This window comes from Hyperolius riggenbachi, chromosome 12 (genome assembly GCF_040937935.1).
Source record: "Hyperolius riggenbachi isolate aHypRig1 chromosome 12, aHypRig1.pri, whole genome shotgun sequence".
NCBI classification, from domain to species: Eukaryota; Metazoa; Chordata; class Amphibia; order Anura; family Hyperoliidae; genus Hyperolius; species Hyperolius riggenbachi.
In genome coordinates, this window is record NC_090657.1 from 115,733,143 (window position 1) to 115,759,659 (window position 26,517).

A 26,517-nucleotide genomic window follows, 5' to 3' on the forward strand; every position below is an offset into this window, starting at 1 on the left:
CTGAATGCGGTCAAACTCCAATCTATCGGGATGGCCAGAGCAAGTTCTTGGAAAAGTGCAGTAATCGTGGAGGGAGGTGAGATCTATTACCCTTCCTGGCAGGGCTGTGGAGTCGGTACAAAAACTCAGACTCCTCGACTCTCTAATTTGCATATTACAATCTTGTTGTTTGATGTAACGCAAAATTTGTCTCAACTGCCAACAGTTAGGAATTTTAAAGGCCACTGAAGTGAGAAGGATATGGAGACAGCCATATTTATTCCCTTTAGTCATAGACTAAAACTAGTCCTTGGTAAGCGTACTTGTAAAAGGTACAGATCGGAACAAAGAACATCTATCAGGCCCTAGGCAATGTAACTGGGTACATGTAAGAGTGATGTGCAGGTACTCTGCAGGGGAATAAGGAGATTCTTCCTCTATTACACATTCTTCATGCACAATCTGAACCAGGTTTATGGGTGATAGACAACACCTCTGTGTTCAATGTGCACAACATTCTCAGTGGATTCCCTGCAGATCTGTGGGGAGTGTATATGTAGAGTATAGTACTACTGTGTAACAAAGTAAACCTGAGACAGATGAAATTATACCTGGGGCTTCCTCCAGACCCCAGCTAATCAGTCCCTCGCTGTCTTCCTCCGCCACCTGGATCTTCTCTCTATCAGAGAAACACCCCCCCCCCCCATTTCCTCTCCCAGGACTGGATCTACTGGTCCAGGGTCCTCTAACTCATTCAGACCCCCAGTTGTTCAAACTGGCAGCTTGGATCCTGAGGTTGATTATGAGTAAGGGCCTATCAGATAAAGTAATAGACTTTAATGAAATGTAGAAAGCTAGTAACTCAGAAAATTTATCGGAAAGGTTTTTGTTTATCCTGGTGTACTACGAAAAGAATTTTGAACTCACTGGTTCATCCTGAAAAAAAATAAAGAACTGGTTTTGAGATGAGACATTTGGCACAGGAGGAACTAGTTAAAAAATAAATTAAATAAATTCAAAGCAGTACAGAGGTCCACGCCAGTGAAACGATTTTTCTGCAATGGGACCCATTACTGGTTCTTAAAGTGGACCCAAATTAAAAATACAAGATTTCTGAAATCTATTTTCTAAATTATAATAGCAGCTTTTTTTTTTTTTTTCAGCTGCATGACCAATATAAAATTTACATTTATTGGAGTAACACCTCCCCTTCCTTTCATATTGCCGGGACAGAACTCTGCAAACTGATGGAGTAGGTGGTGTCCGGCAAAGGAGGAACTGCTAATGGCTGCCACCTGTATAACCCTAGTAATGAAAAGAGAAGGGTGAAAAGCATGCACGGAAATGCTCATAGGCTTGAAGGAGTTTTTTTATCTTTGTATGTGTCAGTGGTGCAACTAAATATTTTGAACTTGGTTTGGTCTGCTTTAAGGATCTTATAAAGACTCCTTTTTTGAACCTATTGATGAAATTGACATAAAGTTTTTCTCTTAAAGCGGAATATAACCCACATTTCAACTTTGCTCTAAAATATTATTTACAGCATATTATATGCAAAAAGCATTTTTTTTTTTTTTACTAGACCAGCATTGGAAGGGTTAAACACAGAGGTTAAAGAGACTCTGTAACAAATTTTTCAGCCTTAGTTCTTCTATCCTATAAGTTCCTATGCCTGTTCTAATCTGCTCTGGCTTACTGCAGTCTTTCCTAACTGCACTGTCTCTGTAATAAATCAATATATCTTTCCTCTGTCCTGTTTGTCGGGCTAAAGCTTGATTGTGTGGAATGTGCAGGGCTGCTTGTGATTGGTAGTAGCAATACACACCCTCTGCAGGCCCCCTGCATACTCTGAATGACTCATACACTATGCTTAGCTGAGCCTATTAGAAGCTGGTTAGTTTGTTTGTAAATACTGCCTAAAACTGTTAATTACAAGCCAGGATTGCAGCAGAGAGTGGCAGAAACAGCACAGAGGGGCACAGGAGAAAATAATGAATAGAATGGTATGCTTTTTATTGTAAGAATATTAGAGTACAGATTCTCTTTAAAGTTCCGTGGAGAGATGTGCAGAAGTTCAGATTGTTACATTCTATTTAGTTATATGTATCTATTGATAAATGTTACTCTTTGGCTGTCCTCCAAGCTCCTTCTCAGTCAGAGATGAGTCACATTCAACACTTAGATACATTTATGTAAACGTATCTATTTCAGCTTCGGATGCGTCTGCAGAAATCTCCAGGAACTTTAAAGCCCTGTGTAACCTTTCCAATGCTGGTCTAGTAAAAAAAAAAAAATGCTAGTTGCATATAATATACTGTAAATAATGTTTTAGAGCAAAGTTGAAATGCAGGGTTATATTCCGCTTTAAATTAGCTTTTTTGATTTCTATCACTTCAGCTAGAGTGAGTGATCTTCAGGCTTCAGCTAGAGTGAGTGATCTTCAGGCTTTATCTATTAACCTCCCTAGCATCTTAGGCTAACTCAGCCAGTCCAGCAGTTACACCCCCGCCTAGCCCCCCCCCCCAACTCACCGCTGCTGCTTTGGCCTCCTCCAGCCTGCTCTCCGGGCTGCTGCAGGCTTCTCCCTCCCGGTCTCCTCTTCCCTCTCCTCTGGGCTGCGGGCACAGGGCAGGGGCACCTGGGCAGAAGATCGCATATGACCACAGCCCACTGTCCTACTTGGAGCTGTTTCTTACCAATGAGGTCATCCAGAAGATCGTTAAGGAGACCAATCGGTATGCAGCGCAGCAGCAGGGTGCTCCTCTACCCAGGTTCTCTCGGAGCAGGAAATGGGAACCCTTCACCTGCCACGACATCTGGGTGTTCGTGGGCCTCTTCATCCTCCAGGGAGTTGTCGGTAAGCCGCTGCAGAAGTGGTACTGGACCACTAACAAGATCCTCAGTACGCCCTTTGGATCCATTATGTCCGAGCCCCGCTTCACCCTCATCACGAAGTACCTGCACTTGAGCAACAATGAGGACTTTGATGAGGCCACCCATCCTGCTCCCAAGCTGAAGATATGGGAGATCTATCAGCTTATTGTTGCCAACTTCAAAGGGGTCTACGTTCTGGAGCCTGACATCACTGTGTACTAACACTTATTGACCCATTGCTGGATCAGGGGTACTGCCTTACGACAATTTTTATAGCTCCCTGGAACTGTTTGACCACCTGATTCAGCACAAGACTGATGCATATGGTACGGTAAGGGCGTCATATGTTGTGAACCTGGCACGACTTTCTGGATGCCACCTTCCAGAACACTTGCCACCGACCGCACTGAAACAAACCCCCCTACAAGGTGTGGTCTGCTGCGCGAAGACAGCAAAAAAATACGCAAGGAGACCCATGTATTGCCCGGACTGTGATGTGGCATTTTGTTTGTGCAATACCATGCTTCAAAGTATACCATACAAAGGAGGTGTTTTAGGAGTAAACCTCTGGGGAAAAAAAGTACAGTGTTTAATACTTGACCCAGCTTATCTCCCTAAGGTGGCATCAGAATTTCACCGTTCTCAGGAGGTAATCTTGCCTTCATTTTGCGCCAATGCTTCCTGTGCCAAAGAAAAAGTTCCATTGTCTAGATGTGAAATGGGCTCTTTGCTAGATTTCCTAAACTCTAGTTCTGGTTAAATATGACAATCTTTTTATTCTATTTGCTGGTAAAAATAAAGGACCACAAGCATCATGGCAGACCATTGCTAGATAAGCCAAAACTATGACCTGCCTTATCCGAGTACTAATTGCTCATTGCCACCCAATATTAAAGCCCATGCCACACGTTAACTATCCACATCCTGGGCTGAGAGCAGGAGCAACAATACAGCAGATCTGTCAAGCGGCAACTTGGACAAGTGCATCTACCTTTATCAAGCACTATAGTTGATGTACTGTCTCAGCAAGACCAGTCGTTTAGCAGAAAGGTGCTCCAGGCAGTTGTCCCTCCCTAGGTGAGTCTTAAGACTTCTTGCCTATCTCTCATGTTGTCCCGGATGACTGTTAGAGAAAGACTCCTATTACACCTACCGGTAATAGGAGTTTCTAAATGTCTTCCGTGACAACGGCTATAACCCTTCCCTTTTTCTGATTCATATGCACTTTATTGTGGTTCAGAATTCACTCTTAGGTGTCTTTCTATGTCTTCCTTTGCTTCCGGTGGCTTTTTAGTCCGCTTACTTTTATATGCACTGAGGAGCGAGGGAGGGCGGTGGCTTTTAATCTTTTCCTTGATGGTGTCCTCAGATCCAGAGGTGGGACGTAATCTCATGTTGTCCCAGAAGACTTTTAGAAACTCCATTACCGGTAGGTCTAATAGGAGTCTTTTAAAACTCTGTAATTCGACCTCCAGCAATAGCTGGAAGCTGAATTGCATGTTTCCCCACCATCCACATGGACCTGGAGGGGGAATAGTAATTAAGCTGCCAGGACTTGTGCAGGAGCAGGGTAAGTCATATAGTGGCTATATCCTGCTCCCAAGTCTCCTGGTGGCAATTTTGTATGTGTCTCTCTCACACACTATTATGTATATACCAGGGCTGTGGAGTAGGAGCAATTTTGGGAGCCTGGAGTCTAGGGCTGCACGATTTTAGGAAAAAAATGAATTTTTATTTTTTTTTCCCCCCCAAATTGTGATTTTGATTTTTTTTTTCACGATTTTCTTCAGAGCTTTAGCACTAAATTCACAATGCCCCCAGTATAGTTTAGCCAGTTAAGCGCCTCCAGTATAGTTGACCCAGTATAAGATCCTGCTAGAAATAAAGAGCATTTTGATGACAATTGAGGCAGACTGTACAAGAGAACTTGTTAATCTGGCCACAGAGCTTCCAGCAGGGTAATAGTTAAAGTGCAGACAGAGTATCATAAATAACAGGGAGAGAAGGCTGAGGAATGTGAGAAGGGCAATGATGGGTAGGAGTGCATGATCTATTACGTGATCTATTACCTTCAGACCATCACCCACAGCATCGAGACAGAACACCAGTGCTGCGGCATTAAGGAAGTGTAGGGAGGGACAGAAAACAATCACTGCTTCTATAAGCAAGTGTGCAGAGGGAGACATCTGTGTACGGAGCACAGAAGTGGGGCTCGGGTTCCAGGACAGGAAAGAGTTCGGAGCCCCTCCTAATAGTCTAACCTTACAGCACTGCCTTTCCTCCTCTCATCACTTTAAACAGCTGCTGTTAACGCGCTGGCTCTGCCTCTTTCCCTCCCGGCAGTTCCTGGAGCCAGCTGATGAAAATATAAATCATGCATCACTGTGCCCTCCATGTTGGAAGGGGGAGGCGTGGCAGAAGCTAGGACTAGCAGTGAATATTTACGATTGTTAATGAGCCGGTCAGCGAGGGGCGAGTCCAGTCCAGAGCAGCACACAGCACCACCAATCACTCTGTACCACCCTCTGTACAGCTCCGCCTACCGCCTCTGTCAAACCAACTCTAGCTATTGGTGGTGCTGTGTGCTGCTCTGGACTGAACTCACCCTCCCCCTGCTGCCCGGCTCATTAACAATCATAAATATTCACTGCTAGTCGCAGCTTCTGCCAATCAGTGGCTCCCAAAACCGAAGCTACTGACGATCCTGAAATCTGCTGCACGTGAATCGCGGTTTCGGTTTAAAACCGCAAAACCGTGCAGCCCTACTGGAGTCTGTCGGGAAAAAATACTCAGACTCCTAATACTGTAATTAAAATAGAAAATATGATAACCTGTTTCTCAAATAGTCGTCATAAATGATTTATATACACAGTAATAGCTGTGCTTAGTCCACAAAAATGAAATAAACCAATCAAAATTAGTTACTTGTGCTGCTTCAATAAAGCAGTCCGTATTTTTAAAGTTATAAAAATCTGATTGTGTGGTGTTTGGGTTTTTTTTTGGTTTTTTTTTTTTTCTCCCCAACATCTATACTGTAAGACTAAAGCCTGATGTGTAGCCGTGTCAGTAATAGATGGTCAATGAGATGGAAATCTGTGTTGATGCTGATTTATGCAAATGTACGCACTCTTTGCTCATGAAATCAAATTAATTTGATATGTTGCTAAAATTTAGTTTGGCGACTACGAATTAAAGGGTACCTGAGTTGTTTGTTTTGTTTGTTTGTTTTTTTCATACCTGGGGTTTCCTCCAGCCCCCTTCAGGCTAATCAGCCCCTCGCTGTCCTCCTCCACCACCTGGATCTTCTGCTATGAGTCCCAATAATTCAGCCAGTCAGCGCAGTCCTGCCACATGCCGCTCCTACAGCCAGGAGCATTCGGCGGAGGGGTGTGTATGCGCACTATGCCAGACTGGCTCAAGTACCTGGGACTCATAGCAGAAGATCCAGGTGGCGAAGGAGGACAGCGAGGGACTGGCCTGAAGGGGGCTGGAGGAAGCCCCAGGTATGTATAAAACTTGAATTTCATCTCTCTGGTGTACTTTGTTACACAGCAGTACTATACTCTACATATGCACTCCCCACAGAGCTGCAGGGAATCCACTGAGAATGTTGTGCACATTGAACACAGGTGTTGTCTCTCACCCATAAACCTGGTTCAGATTGTACATGAAGACTGTTAGAAGAAGAATCGCCTCATTCTCCTGCAGAGTACCTGCACATCACTCTTACGTGTACCCACAGTTACATTGCCTAGGGCCTGATGTTGGTGGTTCCAGTCTGTACCTTTTACAAGTACTCTTACCAAGGACTAGTTTAAAGGGACACTTAAGTCAAACAAAAAAAATGAGTTTTCCCGGAGCGTCATTCGGACAGCACCCCTGCTGAGACTTGTCTCCCTCCCTGACTGAGGACAGGAAGCTGAAAAATAAAAATTTGCATAGCAAATAGGCAGCAGCATAAGTAGGGAACAAGTACCTCCATCTTCAGTTCAGTTTCCTGTCCCCGGTCAGGATGCATGGGAGAGTCTCCTCTGGGTGCTATCCAGTCAGGCGGCTGGGGCGGCGTGGGTCAGGACTCCTGTAGAAAGATCGTTCAGTGAACGATAGCGGGTCCTGCAGCGTGTTGGAGGCTACTCCTGAAGAGGCAGCGGCTTTATGGGCGCAGGCGCGCTACACAGGAAGTTCCGGTATTCGAAACCGGAAGTCGTCATGCGTACGCGTCCCGCATGACGTAACCACCCGGAAATGTGCAGGCAACCAGCGCACAAGCCAATCAGGCGGCCGGGGCGGCGGAGATCATACACCTGAAGCAAATCAGGTAACCAAATTACTATTTAAAACAGCAAAATGTATCCATTCGTCATTCTGCTCTTTGAATTTGACGATGGAGGACGCTGCAGGTTCTTTCTCTCTGCAGTCTGCAGAGCCAGGCCTAGATCCCTCTCTGGCAAGTAATATTGAAAGTATTTACTTAGCCAGCATATATCTGTGTAGAGGGAATATTGTATCTTACAGTCTTGTCTCTTATTTTTTCTTTAGCCCAAAAGAACTGACAAAGCTGATAAATTGGATAAACTCAATCCTCAGACCAGTCAAGTGGGTGATTGTCTGTATTAATGCATAATATATTTTTTTGCTATGTTACAGATAGGCTAAAAAGGTCTATGTTTGTTTATATTATAGACAAAAAAGGACAAGACTGATAAGAGTGTTCATCAGACCAGTCAAGATAGACATACAAAGAATGAGAGAAAATGTGTTATCTGCAATACTCGTTTTGTAGCCTCTTCAGCAAGAAAATTGTGTCAGGCCTGTACTGAGAAAGTAGTCAAGGATGAATCTCCTGTGTTGATGAAAGGATTTATGGGCTGGATGCGGGCTGAGATGGCATCAGCTATTAAAGAAATTAAAGATTCAGCTATAGCCTCTACCTCTACTTCTATTCCAGCAGTGTCCTCAGCAAATGTCCCACTGATTTCTGAGAATACAGATAATACGGCCTCTGTTAATACCATAGATCCACCTGGGTCCCCGGTATCCTTAATACCCCCTTTGGTTCAAAAAAGGAAAAGAAATGAGGATTCAGAAGCTTCTGAATTATCAGAAGGAGAAATTTCAGAATTAGAAGATATTTCTGCAGAAGAGGATGCAGTTAAATCAGATAATCATCAAAGATTTGCCTTTTGTCCAGAATTAATGAAAAGCCTTTTATCAGAAATGTATGAAACAATGGGTATAAAAGATGAACAAAAATCCTTGACACCGTTAGATGAGATGTATGTTGGTTTGGCGGATCCCCAATTTCAGGTTATTCCGGTCCATTCTTCCTTGAAAGATTTAATCAAGAAGGAATGGAGTAACCCTGAAAAGAGGGCTTTTTGGCCTAGGTCTCTATCTAAGAAATATCCCTTTAGTCCTGAGGATCAGGCTTTTTGGGGTCCTCCGCCCAAATTAGATCCTTCTCTGTCTAGAGTGTCAAGGAAAACTGACTTATTATTCGAAGATTTTGGTAATCTTAGGGATCCCATTGATAAAAAACTGGACAATATTTTACGCAGAGCATGGGAATCATCCTCGCTTACTTTCAAGCCCGCAGTAGCTTCTACAGCTGTGACTCGGTCTCTTAAATCCTGGTTACTAGAAGTACAGACTAAGATTGCAATGGGAGTGCCTAGGAATGATATCCTGAATGACTTTCCTAAATTATTTAATGCAACTAATTATCTTACAGACGCAGCCGATGATACAGTAAAATTAACAGCAAGAACTACTGCTTTGGTAAATTCAGCAAGAAGGGGAGTATGGGTGAAAACGTGGAACGGTGTTAATGCATCCAAGTCTAGACTGTGTGGTATACCATGTGAAGGTGCCTTGTTGTTTGGTTCTAAACTCGAGGAGACTCTGGATAGAACCGCGGATAATAAAAAGAACTTTCCAAATAAGAAAAGACCCTATCAACCTAGACGGTCCTTTCGAGGACCCGTCAGGTCTGACCCAGGAGTTAAGCAGACCCAAAACAGGAAAAGATGGGCTCCCTATAGACCACAGAAGTCCAAGACCAATTTTGCTCCCCCTAGTAGATCTGACAAACAATGACGCCAGGATTCCGGTGGGAGGGAGACTGGCTCATTTTTTCGAGTTCTGGCAGATTCACATGACAAATCAGTGGTTACTAAAGATCATACTAGAAGGATACAGGATAGAATTCGATCAACCCCCACCACTAAAATTTCTGGTTACCCCCCTCCCAGTAGATCCAGAACGAGAGATATTTCTTCAACAGGAGATAATGTCCTTATTACAAAAGAGAGTTGTAAGAGAGGTGCCATTATGTCAAAGGGGTTTAGGGTGTTACTCACCAGTATTCCTAGTAAAAAAACCACAGGGAAGCTTCCGCTTCATTCTAAATCTCAAGGTCTTAAACAAATGCATAAAATACAGAAGGTTCAGAATGGACAACATTCACTCTGTTATTCATCTCCTACAGAAAGACTGTTTCCTGGCATCCTTAGACCTCAAGGATGCTTACTGGCACATCCCAATTCATCTCTCATCCCAACAGTATCTGAGATTCGCAGTTCCAATCGGAGGAAAGGTAAGACACTTTCAGTTTTCTGTTTTACCTTTCGGAATATCTTCAGCTCCATGGCTGTTTACTAAAGTAATTGCTGAAGTATTAGCCATCCTAAGATCAAGGTCCATTAATGTGCTTGGATATTTAGACGATTTCTTGTTTTGGGGTCCTTCTCGTGAATTTGTAATTACTCAAAGTCAGATAGCCCTTGAATTCCTCCAAAATTTGGGGTGGCTGGTTAACTGGGAAAAGTCTTCTTTAACACCGAGTCAGTCCATGGAATTTTTAGGGTTCACTATTTCCACTAGAGAGGAAAGGACTTTTTTGCCTGTTAGAAAAATATCTGCAATTACAGACTATATTTTTTCTTTTCAGAAAGCAAGGACAATTTCTCTAAGAAAGGCTATGTCTCTACTAGGACGTTTAACGGCCAGCTTTCCAGCAGTACAATGGAGCCAATTTCATACGAGAATTCTGCAAATATGGATTCTAAAAGCTTGGAACAAGAAGTTGTCAATGCTAGACAAGAAGATATTGATACCCCACTATGTGAAAGTCTCCCTGATGTGGTGGCAGGACCAATCACACATCACAGAAGGTCGTATGTGGAATTATCCGGTTCAGAAAGTGCTGACGACGGATGCCAGTTCCTGGGGATGGGGAGCCCACTTAGATTCCCTGCCAGCCCAGGGTCAATGGTCCAGGACAATGTCTTTGAAGTCATCGAACAGCAGAGAGCTGGAAGCAGTTTATCAGGCATTACAACACTTCAGTACTCCTCTCAGGAATACACATGTAACAGTCAGAACAGACAACAGCTGTGTAGTAGCATATCTGAACAGACAAGGGGGAACAAGGAGTATGACCTTATGGACCCAGACTTTTCGGATCGTTTCTTGGGCAGAAAACAATATCAAATCCTTGACGGCAGTCCACCTGAAAGGCACATCAAATTCCCTGGCAGATTCCTTGAGCCGTTCAAAGTTAGACCAGAACGAATGGTCCCTCAATCATGGGGTTTATCAGCAAATAGTGGATCAATGGGAACATCCGGAGGTGGATCTATTTGCCAGGAGAACGAATATGAAATGTCTAAAGTTTTGTTCCCTATATCCGCAAGACAATCCTTGGAAACTGGATGCATTCTCAATAAACTGGGGATCACATCTGATGTACGCTTTTCCGCCCATACCTCTTTTACCAAAGGTGCTGAAGAAGATCGTTCAGGATCAAGCCGAAGTAATTCTCATCGCTCCACTATGGCTAAAGAGACCTTGGTTCACATTACTTCAAGCTATAGCAGTCTCGAAACCGATCATTCTCCCACTTCAAACAGATCTATTGAACCAGGGGAAAATTTTTCACCCGAACCTGAAACTCCTTCACCTCTCAGCATGGAGGCTGAATGGCGCATCTTGAAAGATAAAGGGTTCTCCAATAGGCTCACAGAAACTTTAATTCAAAGTAGGAAGAAGGTCACTCGGCAAATCTATAACAAAGCCTGGAAAGTGTTTAACAGATGGTGTGCGGAAAAATCATTGGAAGTGAATTCATCATCTTCGGTATTGGAATTTCTTCAAAGTGGCTACGAAAAAGGTCTGAGTGCAAGTACGCTTAAGGTACAAGTTTCCGCATTGAGTGTTTTTCTAGAAAGAAAACTAGCTCAAGAAGAGTTTGTTATTCGATTCTTTCAGGCACTAAAGAGACTGAGACCGGTGATAAGACCTAGAATTCCATCTTGGGACCTAAATACAGTTTTACAAGGACTTTGTGAAACTCCTTTTGAGCCGATTGAAAATATATCAGAAAAATATTTATCATTGAAAACAGCCTTCCTTATTGCCATTACTACGGCTAGGAGAATAGGAGAAATTCAAGCACTATCAATAAGAGAACCTTACTGCATAATATCGGATGATAGGATCACGTTACGTCCAGATATTACTTTTTTACCAAAGGTAGTATCCAAATTTCATAGAACTCAAGATATCTTTTTACCCTCATTCTGTCAAGACCCAGCTAATGAGAAAGAAAGAAGGTTACACTGCTTGGATGTAAAGAGATGTCTCATTCAATACTTGGAAATGACAAAACAGTGGAGGAAGTCTGACGCAATATTCGTTCTATTTTCGGGAAAATTCAAGGGGAACAAAGCTTCCAGAGGAACATTATCCAGATGGATAAAACAGACGATTGCTACTGCTTACAAGACTCAAAATAAACAGCTATCTTCCACAATTAAAGCTCACTCGACTAGAGGAGTCTCGGCATCTTGGGCAGAGAGGGCTGGGGCCACTATTGAGCAGATCTGCAGAGCTGCGACTTGGTCCAACCACAACACCTTCGTCAAGCATTATAGGCTGAATATTTTAGCTAGCACAGATTTAAGTTATGGGAGAAAAGTATTACAGGCTGTAGTCCCTCCCTAAGAGAATAATCTTGGTTATCATCTCAGCAGGGGTGCTGTCCGAATGACGCTCCGGGAAAGAACAACTTACCTTCGGTAACGTCTTTTCCGGAAGTCAAGAGGACAGCACCCCTGCAACCCACCCTATTTTTGAGGGTTTATAAGGAATAAAGAATTACATTTTTTCAGCATCAATGGTTGTCCGTGTCTTTTTTATAACTGAAGATGGAGGTACTTGTTCCCTACTTATGCTGCTGCCTATTTGCTATGCAAATTTTTATTTTTCAGCTTCCTGTCCTCAGTCAGGGAGGGAGACAAGTCTCAGCAGGGGTGCTGTCCTCTTGACTTCCGGAAAAGACGTTACCGAAGGTAAGTTGTTCTTTACTCACCTAGGGCTTCCAATAGCCCCCTGCAGCTGTCCGGTGCCCTCGCCGCCTCCCTCTGATACTCCTGGCCCCGCCGGCAGCCACTTCCTGTTTCGGTGACAGGAGCTGACAGGCTGGGGACGTGAGTGATTCTTCGCGTTCCCAGACACATTAGCACCCTCTATGCTGCTATATGGTATATGATATATGCTATAGCAGCATAGATGGCGCTATTGTGGCCAGGAACGCGAAGAATCACTCACGTCCCCAGCCTGTCAGCTCCTGTCACCGAAACAGGAAGTGGCTGCTGGCGGGGCCAGGAGGATCGGGGGGAGACGGCGAGGGCACCGGACAGCTGCGGGGGCTATTGGAAGCCCCGGTGAGAAACTTTTTTTTTTTTTTTTTTTTTTTTTTTTTTTTTACTTAAAGGGATACTGTAGGGGGGTCAGGGGAAAATGAGTTGAACTTACCCGGGGCTTCTAATGGTCCCCCGCAGACATCCTGTGTTGGCGCAGCCACTCACCGATGTTCCGGCCCCGCCTCCAGTTCACTTCTGGAATTTCTGACTTTAAAGTCAGAAAACCACTGCGCCTGCGTTGCCTTGTCCTCAATCCCACTGATGTCATCAAGAGCGCACAGCGCAGGCCCAGTATGGTCTGTGTCTGCGCAGTACACTCCTGGTGACATCAGCGGGAGCGAGGACACGGGCGTGCAGGCGCAGTGGTTTTCTGACTTTAAAGTCAGAAATTCCAGAAGTGAACTGGAGGCGGGGCCGGAGCATCAGTGAGTGGCTGCGCCAACACAGGATGTCTGCGGGGGACCATTAGAAGCCCCGGGTAAGTTCAGCTCATTTTCCCCCGACCCCCTACAGTATCCCTTTAAGTGTCCCTTTAAGTCTGACTAAAGGGAATAAATATGGCAGTCTACATATCCTTTTCACTTCAGTTGTCTTTTTTAAAATTCCTAAGTGTTGGCAGTTAAAGAGTAACTGTCAGGCTGCAGAAGCTAATTTAAACCTCTATTCTCCTGTGTTAAACAGTTTAGAAGGAAGCCATAAAGCAATTAGTGAAGATAAAAATCTCAGTTACCTTTGATGTGTGCTTATCAGAAAGGCTGTTATAGAACCATAAGGACGCAAGCCGCATACTAAACTGCAAAGCATTCTGGGGCCCTCCCCTCGGCTGCTAATGAGATGGTACAGGAGCTTCTAATCAGTCCAGCGCGTAGCACTGATAAATCTCCGGGCAGAGTACACTGCAGGAGTCAGCTATTGTTCCTAGCCACATGGCTCATTAATATTCACTGCACACTGTGTTGTTCAAGTAGGAGCTTATCTGTGATCAGGAAGCAGGCAGGACATGACACATTTGACAGAAAAACATGGAGCCTGCCATGAGCTGTCAGGAGCATCAATCTCTGCATATACTATATACAAATTCTGTGAAATCCAAACGTGGACAGTGAAATGCATATGTAATGTAAGTACAGCCAATCTTTAGCTACTGATATATGTGTTTATTTTCTCTGAGACCTTATACCTAACAGCTCCTCTTTAAGAGACAGATTTTATGTTGCATAGTTTCAATCAACAAGATTTTAATATGCAAATTAGAGTTGGAGTCGGTGGAATCCTAAACTGAGTTGGAGTCGCTTTTTGTACTGACTCCACAGCCCTGGTATATACTTGACTAGAAGTCAGAAGAAAGTTAGGTCGGATTCTCTAAAATATAGGGGTCAACTTGCATGAATCCTGAGCACACTGAGTAATATGTGTACTATTAGTGAAGTTACCATTTGCAGCAATTTACCCAGTGGTAAGTGACACTTTCTTGATAAATGAAATGCCAAGGAAACAGGTCTGAAAGTGCTGGCTACAACAATTAAGGGGCAGGGGAAAAAGATACTGGGCTGCAGGAGGAGGGGAATGAATAAGTACTGTACTTTTGAAGCTTGGAGGAGTTATTTGCTGCACTTGAGGGACAGGAGGGGCTAATACAGTCAATACTGTGTGCAGTGTTGGATTGGGCCGCCAAGGAGACTGGAAAATCCCCTATGTGCTCTATTGTCGCATCATTCCTCCCTCCTGTCTCCCTGCAGAGTTCATGCACAGCAGTGCGTTCGTGTGCAACCAGCTCCTCTTCCGTTTCCTAACAGGAAGTACAGAGGAGCTAGCGGCTGAGACACATGCTGCAGGTGACAGATAAATGCATCACTGAACATGAATGCTGCAGGGAGACACAGGAGGGAGGAATGTTGGGCCACCTCCCTGCATCCCCAGATTACTCACCGCAGCACTGCAAGTGGCACATGAGGGATGGAGGCAATACAGTGCCCATGCAATGGCACCCTCCTCCCCACCCAGTGGCACTCTTCTCTTCCCCCCCCCCCCCCCCCCCCAACAGTGGCATCCTCCACCCAGCAAAGCACCCAGCTGCCCCAGCCTGCACTGGCTACCGAACACTATGTCCACACGGCTACTTAGCCAGCCGTGGTGAGATAAAACGGTTATTTAAATGTATACATTATATTTTCCCCTCCATACAGAATTGCAGATGGTGCCTGAATGAACAAGCTTACCAAAGGAAGCCTGTAAATGGCACCACTCATGGGGTAGAAAAGTAAAACCATCTTTATTCAATACTAGCTTATGGTCCGGTATTGCCCGGGCATGTATTTGGGCTGGTGTTGGCTCCGCCCACTTTTTCTATCCCTAGCGCACAATTGCTCAATGACCTAGTTTGTGAGCTTTGTGGTCTTTGGCATCAATTTGCATTGAAATGAAACCAATCTGACTGGCTCCACCCCCTTTTATGAACCCAGTCACCCAATGACCAAACGTACCAGGTTTGAGGCTTGTGCCATTAACCGTGCAAGAATGGCAGAAATTAAATATTCCCCCTTGAAAATGGGTGAATTTTGATTGGCTGGTAGGCTCAACTCACTTTTCTGAATATTAATCCGTCATCCAGTGGCCAACTGTGCATTTTGAGAACCCTATCAACACTAAGAGTGGCTGCCGTTTACAAATTTCACTTGGAACATGTAGTTTTCTCTGCCCACTTTTTGGTTATGGTGCTAAAGAGCCTTATAAATATCCAGGTTATGTACTGTGTGGCAAATTTCTTTCAAATCTGTTCAGCCATTGTCGTGTAACCAACATCCAAACATTCGCATTTATCTTAGATTGATCATAACTCTACAGCCCCTGCTGTATCACAATGCAATAAAATGTACACTAAAAACCCTATAAAATGCACTGCTGCAATCAGAATACTGGACTATTGAGTCTGAGGGTTTTACCTCCCTGGCGGTATAAGTGCAGCTGCGCGGGTCACGGGAGGATTTTTTTCACTTAGCATGTAGCTAGCCTAGCGCTAGCTACATGCTTCGCCCCCCCCCCCCCCCCCCCCCCCCCCCCCACTATTTACCGATCGCCTGCGCCGCTTGCCCATAAGGAAATCCCGTTCAGAACGGGATTTCCTTGAGGGCTTCCCCCATCGCATGGCGACTAACTGAGTGACATAGACGTCGGCACGTCACAGGGAATCCCGATCCACCCCATAGCGCAGCCTGGCGCCGATTGGCCAGGCTGCGCAAGAGGTATGCGGGGAGGGCCCTGTATTGCGGCGGGTAGCGGCTGCGATCGCAACAAGCACGCAGCTAGCAAAGTGCTAGCCGTGTGTTTGAAGAAGAAAAAATTATGCAAATCGGCCAGCAGGGCCTGAGGAATCCTCCGTGGCGGCTTACGTACGTGTGTGTGGTCCTTTTTTATATATGTGCGTATATGTAAATGACTATTTTTAATCTGAGAAATAGAATATATTTTCTTTTAGTTTAAATCCTATTAGGAGCCAGGGTTCAGCCTTCAGGACAGCCTTCAGCTATAACTGGCTATCTTATCCATCATTGCATACAAGTAATCGCTCATTGTGAGGTTCCAGATGTGTATTTACACTGAAGATGCTTTATATCATCTGGATTGTTTGATTTACATTTGAAACTTTTGGTGTTCAAAATTTTGATGGATTTCAGCCAATCATGTAATACTAATTAGCCAGGAAAATATACTACTGAATAAGTGAACATCTGGTTTGACGTTCAAGAAAATGGTGTATATGGACACGGATGTCCCGAAGGGGTATCTTCTGAATTCAAAGTGGTTGGCCAGATCTAGGGATAATAATCCAAATCATTGTTACACTTATTGGGAATAAACTGTTACTGTTAAATTGTTGCAAGTACTACATTACTGTTATGGCTATGTGAACATATTGCATTCTTTGTGTAATTTTTAAAATGTTGTAATAACTGGTTATCGAATGAGTTGATTCAATATTTACTAATTGATTTCCTGGACAAAATGTATCTATTGAGCTTTCCTCGTTAAGGTCCTTGTTGGCCCATAAAAAGATTAACATCTTAACCTCCTTGCCGGTCTAAAAATCCGGCAAGGAGGCAGCGCCGCACATTTTTTTTTTTTTTTTTTTTTTTTTTTTTCTTTTAAATCATGTAGCGAGCCAAGGGCTCGCTACATGATAGCCGCTAAGCGGCGGCATCCCCCCACCCACTCCGATCGCCTTCGGCGATCAGAGTATGCAGGGAATCCCGTTGAGAACGGGATTTCCTGCAGGGCTTCCCCGGTCGCCATGGCGACCGGGCGGGATGACGTCACCGACGTCATGGACGTCGGGACGTCATAGGGAATCCCGATCCGCCCCTCAACGCTGCCTGGCACTGATTGGCCAGGCAGCGCAGGGCTCTGGGGCGGGGGGGAGCGACTCGGCGCGGCGGATTGCGGCGGATCGGCGGCGATCAGAAGTTACAAGCAGCTAGCAAAGTGCTAGCTGCTTGTAACAAAAAAAAATTATGCAAATCGGCCCAGCGGGGCCTGAGATATCCTCCTGCGCAGGTTACCCCAAGCTGAGCTCGGGATAACCGGCAAGGAGGTTAAAGGAGTCATCAGGGGGGAAAATGCTAATATAAGTGGTACTTAGCGGGGGCTTCCTCCAACTCAAAGCTCCCAGGACTTCCCTCGCTGCAGCTCTGCCCGCAGCCGTCCGCCGCAGGTCCGTCCCGGTCCCCGGCGATGCCGTCAGAGCGACTTCCAGGTCACTCTGTACTGCGTCTGCGTAAGCGGTTGCTGTCAATCACCGCTACGTGGGCCAGAGCAGACTGCGCAGGCGCAGCAGTCCACTCCGTCCCACGTAGTGGTGATTGACAGCGCCGCTTGCGCAGGCGCAGTACAGAGCAACCTGGAGGTAGCTCTGACGGCATCGCCGGGGATCGGGACGGACCTGCGGCGAACTGCTGTGGGCAGAGCTGCGGCGAGGGACGTCCTGGTAGCTTGGAGCTGGAGGAAGCCCCTGGTAAGTACCACTTATATTAGCATTTTCCTCCCTGATGACTCCTTAAAGAGGCTACCTCATATTTCATATACTTCAATGACAGACCGATTGGTCAATATATTTGGGGCTTTTTGTTTCAAATAAAGATTTTACTTTCCTCTAACCATTGAGTAGTGCTATTTACAGGTTTCTGTCCTATATATACTGCTAGTTGGCTGAAATGTCACTCATAAATTGATATGTATAGCTGGAGGGTTTTTGTGTGGTTAAGCTGCTGGTTTCTGAACCTTGCTGTTTTTTTTTTTTGTTTTTTTTTCAGAAGGTAGTCAAGGGGCAGCATGTGGAGACCCAGAAGACCCACAGAAAACATGTCAACAGGGGGACTCTGAAGAGGTTTCAGATCATATGGTTTGTATTTGCATTTGCTTTTTTATTCCATAAGCGCAACTTTTTTTTTTGTCAGGTTTAATTTGTTCGCTTTATAAATGTGCAGCCTGTTTTTGTTAAGCAGCTGTATAGCTAGCCAAAAACTCGTATTGCCACTAAACGCATGAGTTGAAACTGCATTGAAACTGGCCGCACAGCAATTAATGTGAAAGTCCCTTAGGAATATCCTTGCATTGCAACGCAGCAGACTTATTGTGAGAGGGCACTTAAAGTACAATTGTGACTACCTAACCTTCACTCCCTCCACTTGTCTTGGGGCCCAGTCACTCCATTCATTACAGAAAGGGACAAATGTATTACAACTGACAGCCCACAGTAATCGCTGGCTTTAGATTTTAAGGATGTTGACTGGTCAGTGCAATGAGCTATGTCAATCTGGCTGTAGATAGTAGGGGGGTGTTGACACTAAAGGCTCATACACGTCGGAAATTGGGCGTGTACAGTCGGTCGTTCAGCTGATAACTCTGGTTTTGATGGATCCGCCAGGCGGATCTGTCAAAACCAGCGTTATCAGCTGAACGATTGACTGTACACACGCCCAATTTGATGTCCAAACGACGGGTCGTTTGGAAAAATCCGACGTGTGAGCCTTTAGGAGCAAGTGGAGAGAACAATGCAATGCCCTCAGCTAAGTCCATCTCAGAATCATTTATTTCGCTGAGCGTGACTGGGTCATGTCCGGAATTGTTTTTGGTACAATACATATGGCTCAGGAGGAAAAAAGGAAAAGATACACTTAGTTAGCAGCAGACAGCTGATGCGACAAGTTAACATTGCATTGCAATACAGTATACATCAGTCCCAGTGTGACATTGATATGTCTGACAGTTAGTCTTGTGGGACTGATCGGCCGTATCGCGGCTAGCCCCGCTGCTCATTGGGACTTGCGTTGATGGTAGTATGTGGAGAGAGTTTAGGAGGTTGACCGCCGAGGGGAAGAACGAGTTCCTGTGTCTCGTGGTCTTAGTGGAGATGGTCCGTAGCCTCCGGCCCAATGGCAGCAGGCTGAAGTGGCGGTGGCCTGGGTGTGACGGATCATTGGCGATCCTCAGTGCCTTGCCTTTCAGCCTTTTTTTTTTTTTTTTTTTTTTGTGTAGTAGCACAAGTGAGGGGAGGGGGGCACCCAATGATCTCTGCTGACCTGATGACTCTCTGTAATTTGTCCTTGTCGCTGATGGTGGTGCCAGCATACCAGACTAGGATGGAAGAGCAGAGGATCGACTCGATGGTGGCAGAGTAGAAATTGGTTAGAATTCCTTGAGTCATGCCGAACTTCCTCAGCTGGCAAAGGAAGAAGTCTCTGCTGTGCTTTCCGTTGGGTGGCAGTGATGTTGGGCTTCCAGCTGAGATCACTGGAGATGGTAGTACCCAGAAACTGGGCACAGGGCACTCTGGCTACCTCAGTGCCATCGATATAAATTGGAGGTGGGGCGGACTTCCTGAAGTCAATGATTAGCTCCACGGTTTTTGCAGTGTTCAGCACCAGTCTAGTCTCCTTGCTCCAGATTCTGCAGATTCTCTCCACCTGCTGGCAGTACCCATGGATATCATCCTTGGTGATGAGGCCAACGATGGTGGTGTCAGCGAACTTGATGACCTTGACAGTCTTCCTCAGATCTGCAATTGTTTGTGTAGAGGGAGAACAGCAATGGAGACAGGACGCAGCCTTGAGGAGCACCTGTGTTCGTGGTCGCTGCTTGGGAGTAGATATCTCCCAGTCTGATGACTTGGGACCTGTTGGTGAGTCTGATCCATAGTTGTAGACACGGGTGGACTCAAAGTGCAGCTAGGTCCCGTTGGAGAATGCGTGGGCAGATGGTATTGAAGGCTGAGCTGAAGTCCAACAGCAGTATCCTAACGTACATGTCTGGCCTGTCAAGGTGATCGTTGATGAGCTCCAGGCGGATATTAATCGTGTCACCGGTGGACCTGTTTGCCCTGTAGGCAAACTGGAAGGGGTCTAGGAGGGGCGAAGTGGAGAGCTTAAGGTAGGCTAGGACTGCCCGCTCCATGGTTTTCATGACGGATGTCAGGGCCACCGGCCTAAAATTAAGTTCGGAGACCCCTTGTTTCTTAGGGACAGGTATGATGGTAGACCTCCTTGAAGCATACAGGGACCTTGCCTTCCTTTAGAGACTTGGTGTACATAGCGGAGAGGATGGGAGCAAGTTGCCGACAGCAGGTTTTCAGGCAGGCTGGAGATACTCCGTCGGGGTCAGAGGCTTTCATGGCATTTAGTGGTAAGAGGTGCAGTACCTCGGTTTCACACACCACCGAGGGAGAGGGCATGCTCAGGATGTTTGCAGGGCCCAGAGGTGGGGTAGCTGGTTCCAGGTTCCACTCCGGGGCTTCCTGGTTCTAAAACCTGCAGTAGAATCTGCTGAGTTCTGCTAGTATCGGGCTGGGAGTTGCATGCTGGGGCTTGTAGTTAGTGGCAGCCTTCAGCCCCTTCAATACAGCACGTGAGTCGTTTGAGCACAGGTTGTGTTTAATTTTCTCAGCGTACTCTTTTGGCAGCTCTCAGCTCCAGATTAAGGTCGTTCCTTGCCCTTCTGTAGTCCTCCTGGTTGCCGGACTTGTGTGCAGCCTCCTTGCGCCTCCGCAGCTGCCGTAGCTTGTTGGTGAACCATGGCTTGTTGTTCGGGTACACCTTGAAGGATTTTGTTGGTACACGAGTCCTCGCAGAAACTGATGTATGAGGCGACGTTGTCTGCCCATTCAATCTGCCAAGTGGATTGCTTGCTGACACATTAACAAGCAGCCCTCAAAGGTGGTTGTTACATAGTCAGTTTGGTTGAAAGACATCCAGCCATAACATCCAACCAGATAAAGGCACCATCCTGAACCTACATATTATCCCAGTTTATCCAGGGGAAGGTGAAAATCCAAGGCCCTGTCCAATTGGCCTTAGAAAGGGAAAAATTCCTTCTCGACTCCAAATGGCAGTAAAATACCTGGATCAACTCTCCTTGGCTTTTTCCCTCAGGCAGTAGCCATGCTTAATGCAGACCCATGCTAAATCTGTGCTGAATGCTTTCAAGTCCTAGCAGAACTGAAAATGAACACTTCACTGTTTGCTGCCACTATAACTTATATACTGTTCTTGACCTGTAATATATCTATAGTGTCTCCTTGGCTGTTGCTTAAGACCCAAAACCATACAAGGCCAATTTCTTGCACGTGCAAACTAATTTGGCCAAATTCTAATTCACCTAATTATAGCTGTGGGTGCCCTTCAATGCAAGGAACGCATCCAAGCTGTCTTTAAAAGGAAACATCCATATCCCTCTCAGTTAAGGTTCCCTTTAAACAATACCAGTTGCTGGTCAGTCCTGAAGGCCGCAATAACAGCATCGAGGGTTCTATTGTGACTGGGAACGTGAAGAATCACCCGCAGTCCCAGCCTGTTGGCGGCTGTCACCGAAACCGGAAGGAGCTGCCAGCGGGGACAAGAGGATCGGAGCAATGCTGCGAGGGCACCGGACAGCTGCAGGGGGCTGAGGGAAGCCCCAGGTGAGTAAAGAGAAAAAAAAAATTTGACTTAAGCATCCCTTTAATTAAACGAATTAGTATTTTAGCTAATTAAAAGCAATAGTAAATGCTTGGAAATTGTTTAGAACCAATTACCATGGACTACAATTATTTGTCAAGGGGTACTTTTGATGTTTACTATGCTAGAGGGTACTTGGTGAGTACAGGGTTTGTTTTTAAAAGGGGTACATGCCAATAAAATGTTGAGAGAAACACTGCTCAATCACTGAAATCGCAGTCATTGATCTCACCAGAGTTACAGCGCCACCCTGAGGACGGAGGTGAAATTGCAGCACTGGAACCCAGGTAGGTGAATAAGCAGGGGCTGCTGCTGGCATTATGGCTGCATTTTTTTTTCCCCCTTGATTTACTTTTGGGTCTGAAACCTTTTAAAGACCCTAAAATCCAGAAATCATACCACCAGGGGGGCTAAATGCAGATAGTTTGCTATAACTACTTCCTGAAGTAAAATATTCCAGATTTGAATCGCTTACTGTGAAGGACCCATTTCTAAATAGATGGCAAAAACTTTTTTTCCTCCATAGCCATCATGTCCCTATGTCAATTTGTACAACCCTAGGGACAAAATGCTCATCTGCCAAGGTTGTATTGCCATCTGATGTATTTATACATGTTAAGATCCCCTCTTGGTCGCCTTTTTTTCCTAAGCTAAAGAAGCCCAGTTTTTCCAACCTTTTTTGGCAAGTCTGCTCTTACAGGGTCAGAAGTTAGAAAGTCCTTTATATGGTGTGGTGCCCAAAACTGTATCCTACACTCCAGATGTGGCCTGAGTTTATTCCTTGAATTCAATCTTGCGTGTTGACATTGTCTACCTCAGCATAAAAACAACCTAGAGCTGTATTAGAAGACAAGGGCATCAACCTGGAAAAGACAGAGGTAAAACATGCATTTAACCAGGGCTGAGGAGTCGGGGGCAATTTTTGGGTACCTGGAGTCGGGAGAAAATACAGACTCCTAATTTAAACTGTAATCAGAGATTGAAAATCATATTTTCTATTTTAATAAGTCATCATAAATAACTTGTGTGTATATATACAGTAATAGCTGAGCTGTGGTTAGTCCACAAATATGAAATAAACCAATTAAAAAAATAGTTAGTTGTGCTGCTTTAATAAAGCAGTCACTGTATTTCTAAAGTCTGATATACATATCTGACTGACTGTACAGTATATATGTGTATGGCCTGATGTGTAGCTGTCACTAATGGAGATGGTCAAAGAGAGGAAATCTGCGTTGAAGCTGGTCTATGCAAATGTATGCACTCACTTTGCTTATGAAATTAAATAATTTGATATGTTAAAATTTGGTTTGGTGACTATGAATTAAAGGGTACCTGAGACAGATGGAACTTTTTTTTTATCCATAACTGGGGCTTCTTCCAGCCCCCTTCAGGCTAATCCAGTAGCTGTCCTCCGCCACCTGGATCTTCTGCTAGGAGTCCCGGTAATTTAGCCAGTCAGCGCAGTCCGGCCACATGCTGCTCCCACAGCCAGGAACATTCTGCACCTGCACAATAGTGCTGTGACTGTGTAGTACGCTCCCCAGCAGCGGAGCATGTGCACCATGCCTGACTGGCTCAAGTACCTGGGCCCATAGCAGAAGAATTCAGGTGGCAGAGGACAGCGAGGGACTGATTAGCTTGAATGGGGGCTGGAGAAAGCCCTGTGTATGTATAAAACTTTAATTTCATCTCTCAGGTTTACTTTGTTACACAGTAGTTCTATATTCTACATATGCACTCCCCACAGAGCTGCAGGGACTCCACTGAGAATGTACAACACCTGTGTTCAATGTGCACAACAATCTGCAGGATAATGAGGCTATTCTTCATGTCTATCACCCATAAAACTGGTTCAGAGTGAAAGCACATCACTCTTACATGTACCCAGTCACATTGCCTAGTGCCTGATGTTTGTAACAGTCTTCTATAAGTACTCTCACCAAGGACAAGTTTTAGTCTGGCTAAAAGTATTAGAGGCAGAAGATCAGCTGGCTAGCCAGGTAACTGGTATTGTTTAAAAGGAAATAAATATGGCAGCCTCCATATCCCTCTCACTTCAGTTGAATTTTAAAATTCCTAAGTGTTGGCAGTTAAGAGATGCATTTCATGTTGCATAAAATCAACAAAATTGTAATATGCAAATTAGTCGGTGGTATCCTAACTGTCGGAGTTGGTGGATTTTTGTACAGACTCCACAGCCCTGCATTTAACTCTTTCCTATCAAATTTCAGTCATCCATGTGTCACCTTCCAATATTTTCTCTCTACAAAGGGATGTGGATGGTTGTGAAACTGCAGTGATCTGGAGTGTCGGAAGCCCCTCGCTGTAGAGTGGGGAGGCAACATGGCATGGGGAGCAGAGCTTTTCAGTGCAGGAAGACTCGGGCGCAGCTGGCGCCACCATAGACTGTAATAGGAATTACATCTATAGCGGCGCTCAGTAACGTTTGCGCCGTCAGATGGAGCTGAAGTTACTTTTTAAAACACAATTATTCGGCCTCCAGCAATAGCTGGAAGCCAAAAATATTTAATTCCCCACCATCCATGGCAGCCTGGAGGGAGAATAGTATTTAACACGGCTGGGACTTGTGCAGCAGCAGGATCAGCCATATATTGGCTGAATCCTGCGCCCAAGTCTACCGGCGCTTATTTCAAATGTATGCATCGGGAAGGGCCAGCACCAGCTCACATGCTGTAGCTGCAGTGCTGGAGGGGATCAAGTATTGGACTTGGTCTGACACTTTGATCCACATAGGACGCCTTGCCAGACTACATCTGGCAATGTTGCCCTTAGTGACAACCAAAAAAAAAGCTCCCACCCTATTATATTGCATGAGGCTGGTGGCAATCTGTGCCCAATTCTTTGATCGGAGGGGGGGGGGGGGGGGGGGGGGGATGCTGATGCCAAAGTGTACTGGGAATATGGTACTCTGCTGAAGTACATTTTGGTGAAAAGATGCTTTCAGATTAATTGTTGGCCTGAATAGTCATATCTGCTGCATAATACAGTTATAATGGTTATAACAAAAATGGTGGTTGGTGCAAATTGCTGACACTGCAATTAATATGGTGTCTCCTATGCAGGTGAAAAGCAAGCCATAGACATAACGTTAGTAAAAGGGGTATTTGTAGAAATGAGAAGCTATAGAATACTTGCTTGTGGTTTCTTCCAGCCACCTAGTCTGTCATCTCCCTTGGTGTCCTCCAGGTCCAATCCGATGAGCTGGTGTAGCCAAATTTAAATTTCAGACTGTTGCGCATGCACTATTTTGGACAGCACATAAGCCTCCTTGATCGTGCTCCCAGCCATAGGAGCATAATCAGGTGTGCGGCCACAGGCACTCAGTCGCGAACTGTACAGGAGCTGACAGCGACAGAATGAAGTGGACCAGAGGACACTGAGGGCGGTGACTTGCTTACCTGGGGCTTCTTCCAGCCTCCTGTAGTCCTGTGGTTCCTCTTGTCTCTGGTACTTTTTGCATGCCTACTTTACACTTTAACCAGCTGGGCGGTATGGACGAGCTCAGCTCGTCCAGTACCGCCGGAGCCTGCCGCTCAGGCCCTGCTGGGCCGATTTGCCCCAAATAAAGTGCAGCACACGCAGCCGGCACTTTGCCAGCCACGTGTGCTCCCCGATCGCCGCCGCTCTGCGGCGATTCGCCGCGAGCAGCGGCGAAAGAGGGTCCCCCCAGCCGCCTGAGCCCTGCGCAGCCGGAACAAAAAGTTCCGGCCAGCGCTAAGGGCTGGATCGGATGCGTCTGACGTCAGGACGTCGGCTGACGTCCATGACGTCACTCCGCTCGTCGCTATGGCGACGGTGTAAGCAAAACAAGGAAGGCCGCTCATTGCGGCCTTCCTTGTTTATTCTGGGCGCCGGAGGCGATCGGAAGAACGCCTCCGGAGCGCCCTCTAGTGGGCTTTCATGCAGCCAACTTTCAGTTGGCTGCATGAAATAGTTTTTTTTTAATTTAAAAAAAACCCTCCCGCAGCCTCCCTGGCGATCTTATCAGAACGCCAGGGTGGTTAAATTCCAGATCTGGTAATGAAGTACTGTTATACAAAGGAGCCCGGGTATTTATAATGTTTGACTGATTAGCTGTCTGTAACTGGTGCCGATATGTGGTGGTGTTAATTTAGAGATACTGTGGCTGAGATGAAATTGAATACATTGAAGGCTTTTTTCTTTTTTTTTTTTTTTAGGGTGAAGGAGAAATTCCAGGTAAGAACTTTTTTTTTTTCTCATGCCTACTGGTTACCGCTGACCTTTCATATATGAAGGATAAATAGCTTAACTGTATATATACTTTTTTACATTAACCGTAACTTTTTTTTGTGTATACATTTCCCCTCTTAGAAATTGCTGAGCTTGGAAAAGAGGCATCTGGAGAATCTCGGTTACCGGCTGCCCCAGTAGCTGTACCTAGCAGACGAAATCCTCCAGGAGGAAAGTCAAGTCTTGTGCTGGGATAAAGGAACTGTTCATCTGCATTAGACTCTTTCCATGTGACTGTTATTACCTTCTAACCCCCTCCCCCCCCCCCCCCTATTTGTTTGAAGCACTTTGTTTGAATCCTTGCATGTCATTTGTTTCCTGGGATCCACTGGCGAAGGCATGAATGGTTTTGTTATACATTTTTTTTTTTTTTTATTGTTGTTTCACAAAATAAAGAATGTGTAAAATATTTTCAAATTTTTAGAGAATGCAGTTCAGATGGTACCTTATATCAAATTTATCATTCTACAGTTCTGTACTTCTGAGAAACCTTTAGGAGTATGTATGAACTTTCATGAGTACCAAGTCATTCATGGGACAGTCACAAAGTAGAGGAAGGAATATCTGACTAATGGGAAATGACAATATTAAACTTGTGCTGGAAGCCATGAGTCTCTGCCCTATGGAGTTGCTTGCTGATAGATTGCTTGTACACAAAAGAAAGCTGGAGTTTACAAAATGTTGTAGTGCATAAAAAGCAA

General features: G+C 45.3%; 1 protein-coding gene across 2 annotated transcripts in view; it reads left to right on the forward strand.

Annotated features, from left to right (window-relative positions):
- JPT1 (Jupiter microtubule associated homolog 1) overlaps window positions 1-26,233 on the forward strand; it is a 52,870-nt gene extending 26,637 nt beyond the window's left edge. Inside the window, exons 3-5 of one of the 2 annotated variants that reach the window (XM_068264003.1) lie at window positions 17,864-17,952; window positions 25,744-25,762; window positions 25,898-26,233. In XM_068264003.1, coding sequence (XP_068120104.1) covers window positions 17,864-17,952; window positions 25,744-25,762; window positions 25,898-26,013 — 224 coding nt within the window. In that variant the 3' untranslated portion in view covers window positions 26,014-26,233. Of the gene's footprint in view, window positions 1-17,863; window positions 17,953-21,776; window positions 21,852-25,743; window positions 25,763-25,897 lie in introns of those variants that run through there. The other variant, XM_068264004.1, reaches the window with a different exon arrangement.
- Window positions 26,234-26,517: the final 284 nt, after the last annotated feature.